Source organism: Anser anser, assembly GCF_964211835.1.
Source record: "Anser anser genome assembly, chromosome: 7".
Taxonomy (NCBI): Eukaryota; Metazoa; Chordata; class Aves; order Anseriformes; family Anatidae; genus Anser; species Anser anser.
This window is the reverse complement of record NC_139727.1, coordinates 220,348-225,522: the sequence shown is the minus strand read 5'-3', so window position 1 is coordinate 225,522 and position 5,175 is coordinate 220,348. Positions and strand designations below refer to the sequence as shown.

Genomic DNA, 5,175 nt, shown 5'->3' with positions numbered 1-5,175 from the left:
GTTCAGATAATTACAGCCAGCTCTTGGTGTTTGTGACCAATAAAGTTTGTGGCTCCAAAAGGAGTGGGTTAGTGCTAACTGATTAACTGCTGTATATGCAGAAATATGGAATCTGATTACTTACGCAGAGAGCACTTAAAATGTATTGTTTTGCTGGCTCTCAGTGAGTTGCATCTTAATGCTACCAAGGAATAAGCTTTTTGCTTCTGGCCCAAGTTTTTTAATTTGGTGAAAGCCTTTTCTGTGCACGTGCACATGCCAGAGAGGTTGCTTAAGTAATAGAAGCTATAGTAGCTGCTATCTTCTGTTTTTTGTAGAAGACAGAAATTGAATTCATTAGCTTTGTAACTGTTATGCATACTAGAATTGGTTTTCTCCCTTTTGAAAATAGTAGAGGGTATGCCTATGTCAGATTTGGTGAGCAAGGTGATCAGATGAGGGCACTGCAAGACTGCCAGAATGCACCAGGCCTGGGGGGAAAAGGAATCCGGCTGAGCATAGGAATTTCTAAAAGGTAACCAAGGAGTTGTGCATTGATACAATTATTCTAAATAATCAGATTCTTGTAGCTCTGCCTTTGGAAAGTCTGTGGCCCTTGCTGTAGTGGCTGTACACAGGATGCAGTCTACAAAACCAGAAATGCAGAAGTCCTATGTTTTGACTCCCTGGATTCATCAACCTGCTTCAGGATGGCTGGGGGAATCCAACTGTTAAGTCTAGCCAGACAGCGCAACTTGGGCTTAGCTGCCATTGTAACCAGCCTTGTTTCTCAACAGCAGCAAAGCTGAATGCATTGGTAAATATTTTCAGGTTTGGGCCTGCATAAGGTAGAAGGGACAACAAGTGGTTTTATATGCTAGGGAGTTCTTGTTCTTAGAGCTTTCCCTCTAGTTTGAGAGAAGCACATAACTAGTTTTATAGTGGGTTGACAGGAAAGAAGTGGGGGGAAAAATGGGAACGCAGGGAGAAAGCCAAAGGCGTTATTACTAGAACAGGTTTAGAATGCTATTCTTTGCTTTTCATGAGCTTAGGGCAATGGGGAGTTTAAAGCTTAGCACTTCCTGAGAGGGTTTCTTACTCTACCGGCTCAGTTCTATCACTTATTTAAGGCAATTCAGGTCTCTGAACGGTTAAAGAATTGACACCAAATTTGATGAACTTTGATCCAGGATACTGACAAAACAGGACTTCATATAAACAATTTCAGTATGTTCATGAGGTTAGCTTGTGTGTTCTGTTAAATAGTAAAAAATGACACTTCTGTTTCTGTTTACCTAGCATAATTCTGCAAATGTTGCCTCCTTCTGCTTTAGAATGGAAATGCTCTTCTCCAAGAGAGCACTGTCCAAACTTCTTTGCCAAAATTTTTTGATTAAATTAATATTGTTTTATTTTGAAAACAAGAATAAGCCACAAACATGTTTTCTTGCTTCGGCTATCCAGAAGAACGTCAACAGTATTTTCAGATTTTCCTTCCCTACACAACTGTATGTAGGAAGAGTGCAGTTGGAAGCAGAAGACCTAAGATGATGTATCTTCTGTTTGTTTACTACAGTAACAAGACAATGGATTACCTCTTTATTAGAACTTGTGTAGCTTTGCAGTATTGAAACAAATGTAGGTATTAAAATACACATCAGTAATACGTTTCTGAATGGCTGAGTACCGTGCTCTCTTAGCATTGAAATACCCAGCCATTGGATTAGTTTGTCCCTCATGTTTGCTTAGTTTGGAAGCTATTTCAGAATGCCTTCAGCTTGTATTCTTCCCCAAAAGCATAGAACTCACTTCTCTGCATCCCCAATTCAAGTCAGAGAAACTGGGCACTGCAACCACAGGAGGTCTGCCTGTACAGAATCAGTGAAGACAAGTCTAAACAGCGGATTTTTTTGAATATGCAGCTGGGTTATCTGAATGTTCTTTATGCAGTGTACCTCAGTTTTAGTACAGATAGCACTTGTCTTGGTTCTTGTCATTAGTCTGAAGCTGCCCCTGAGAAATCTTGAAAGGGAAAGTAGTGAAAGCTAATCAGCTGGCCCTTTCTTCTTAAGAACCAGCGTATTTTGTAATTCTCCCACTAATAATAAGGCGTCATGCTGGAGAATCGCGATTGTGTTGTTAAGCAAGACTGACTTCACCTGAGCGGTATAGTTGGCAGCTGTTGAATGTTTAATGGACTTTAAACAAACAAAAAAACTGAGCAGGTGGAGGTAGACATGGCAAACTGACAGGCAGCGTCAGATGCTTTTTTGAAATGGATAATCTGACTCCATTCACTTCTTTCTGGAAATAAGATCTAGTAATTAAACAAATAAAAGATAGAAGGGTTAAGACTGCATCTTTAAAGCAGCTGTGCTTGATAAATGTCTCTGGTCTTAAATCAATCTTTAGCAAAGCACAGAGACTTAGCAGCAGCTTGCTTATGCCAACGCTAAAAATACTTGATGTGTACAGGTAACCATGTCAAGGCTCTGGAGTTAATCCATGAGAACAATTCCTTCTGGTATTGGCAAAGGTGAGGATGCTTGCTTCTATAGAAATGAGGTTTTGAGCTGTGACTTAAGCTGTCACTTAGGTGACTGTTTAGGAAAGCTTCCTTTTAAGCTTTGAAGTATGTAAGCTAACAAATTGTTTAAGTTCAGAACTGGGTTTACAGTTTCTTGTTCTCTGACTGTATGCAACTCCTCATGTTTCAGACTGAAAGCAGAATTGCAGCGGTACCAGTCATACAACTATAATGATTATTACCAAGATTACCAGAACTACTACTCGCAGAGGAGTTACGATGCTTACGCTGACTACAACTACAGCTCCTATGCTCCCTATGACAGCATGCAAGCTGTTGGAGACTGCTCTTTAGGAGATTCTTTAATGGCTCCAGCTGTTTTTGAGGTAAAGATAGTGCACGCTTGCTGTAAAGAAAATATTTCACAGATAATATGTTGTACAGATTTGTGTGAATCAGCAAAAAGAATCCGAAGTTGAAAACATGCTTTCTGCTTAGTGTGAAGTTAAAAGAGCAGATTCCATTCAGAGGTGTTTGTATTTAAGTGCTTAAATAGTAAATCCATAGAATTAGTGATTTATACACCATTATTTGTTCACGCATACCAAAGAATGGTTTTGACAGCATAATTGCGTACGCTTCTTCTGTTCCTGTTCTTCTGATTTGCTTTGCTTAAAGCAAATTAAACAGTTGTTGTAAGTGGTCTTATCGTGGTCAATGTATTAGTTGTGACCTCCGGAAGTCCCTTCCAACCTGTACTGTAATATTGGCTTTCTTCTTAAAATAAATAGATAAAATGCCATCTATCCTTGTAGTTGTAGGAAGAAGGAATGGGTTGAGACTGCAGCACTTTGAATCTGTGATGCTTTCTGAAATGAGTTATGATTAAACTTAGCCTTTTCTGTCTTTCAGGAATCTTCAGTTATGACTGCAATCGGTGATGACCTAATTACTGACGGTAATAAGGGTTCTGTCATTGTCACTTGAGTTTAGCCATACTTGTGCCTTTTAACAATACAAGCCAACCTCTACTGGATGAAGAACATCTTGAAAATTCAGCTGAGGTCAAACCTCTGTGGGGTTGATCTGCATTCAGCTGGGGTTTTAAAGCTGATACAGCATACACTGACCGCATCAAGTAAAACGGGACACTGTCAATGCTTCGCAGCAGGTTTCTTGTACCTGTGCCTTCATTCCCATTTGAAAATGGTCTAAGACAGAATTTTGTTCTTTGTATTGGTTCCGCTAAACAGATTTTGTATTAGAAACTCAGTAATATGCAAAAGCTTTGTTCTCCACCCTGAGGTAAAAGCTTATGTTGCAGATTCCAAAAGGAGGATTCAGCTTGCACTTACAAATACGGTACAAAACATATTTGTGTCCTGGAAGGTTTGCAAAGTTCCTCACGTGGAGGCATTTTGTGTTAGTGTTTAGAAACTATCCTATGTAACGTGTATTGCCGTAGAAGTGAATTAAATGACTCTTGGGAGGGTTTCATGGCTGATTATCCTTAAACGTTATCTTTACTATCTTAAACATTGTCTTTGTCTTTATCTTGAAAGACAATTCTAGTCCCAGCCTTCTAATATACAAATTCCCAAAAGTTGGAGCTGTGAGGCTCAAAATTTTAGAGGACTAAATACCTCACTAAAATTAGTAGATCTAATAGCTTATTACACTTAGCTTAAAATACATTTTGTTAGCCATTTCACATGAAGTTTTTTTGTGCGCATGCCTCAGATTTGATACTTGGACTTACCAGGCTTTTATTTTCAGATCCACAGCTCTACTTGGATGTTGATGAAATGAACAGACAATTCACGGAGACAAGCGAAGAACTCTACGATTCACTCATGAATTGTCACTGGCAACCTCTGGATACGGTCACTTCTGAAATCCCCTCTGCTATTTAAGTGTCTTCTAGAGCATGACCGTTAGGACCAAAGTGCTAAAACTACATTTCTTCTACATTATTCTAGCTCATAAGTTTTAAAGCACAATGATAGGTTGGGGTTTTTTTGCTATGCTTTTGACAGTTTCTGTAATCTTTTTGTTCATCACTCCCTTCTTGGAGCATCATGAAGTCATGTAAATATTCGAGAAATGTAAAGAGGTAAATGGGGTCTTATCTTAAAGATAAGACTTGCCTGTGTAAATAAAAAATTTGTTTCTGCAAACCTGCCAGCAAGGGATTTTACTTGTACCTGTGTGCAGCACGTTCTCTTCCGGCTTATGGAATTTAACAAGGTAGTAAGGGTATTTCATCTGTCTTTATTTTTATATGGGCATTAGGACACAAGCAAAATCTAGCTTCCCCTTGTTTTCCTGGTTCCTTAGGTAAGCGACAAGCCAAGCCTTTCATGTGCTTGCTTAGACTGGAAGTATGTATGGGAGACACTCACAGGCCTTGCTATGGAAACACCTGTGCCCACTTTTTCCTGCAGGCTGCTGGCTCTAACTGTACTACTGATACATGCTAGGTCAGCTAAAATTGGCTTATAAATAGGGTATGTTAAGCATATGGAAGTGTAGACTTCAACTGCCATAGCTACAAACATCCCGTGGAATGAGGATGATGTCTGCTGGCACTCTCTGCATCAGCATTCAGTTTTCCCTTGCCCTTCTTACTGTTAGACTTCTCAGCTGACGCTTTACAGCGAAGAAATTGC

At 39.4% G+C, this 5,175-nt stretch overlaps 1 protein-coding gene across 1 annotated transcript; it reads left to right on the top strand.

Moving 5' to 3' along the window:
- Window positions 1-233: 233 nt before the first annotated feature.
- LOC310902194 (tRNA selenocysteine 1-associated protein 1-like) lies at window positions 234-4,419 on the top strand (the record flags this gene model as incomplete). Its single annotated transcript, XM_083843353.1, has 4 exons — window positions 234-514; window positions 2,697-2,892; window positions 3,419-3,464; window positions 4,283-4,419. Exons 1-4 carry the CDS (start codon window positions 354-356, stop codon window positions 4,417-4,419), a joined length of 540 nt encoding a protein of 179 aa, XP_083699479.1. The 5' UTR covers window positions 234-353.
- Between the last annotated feature and the right edge of the window lie 756 nt (window positions 4,420-5,175).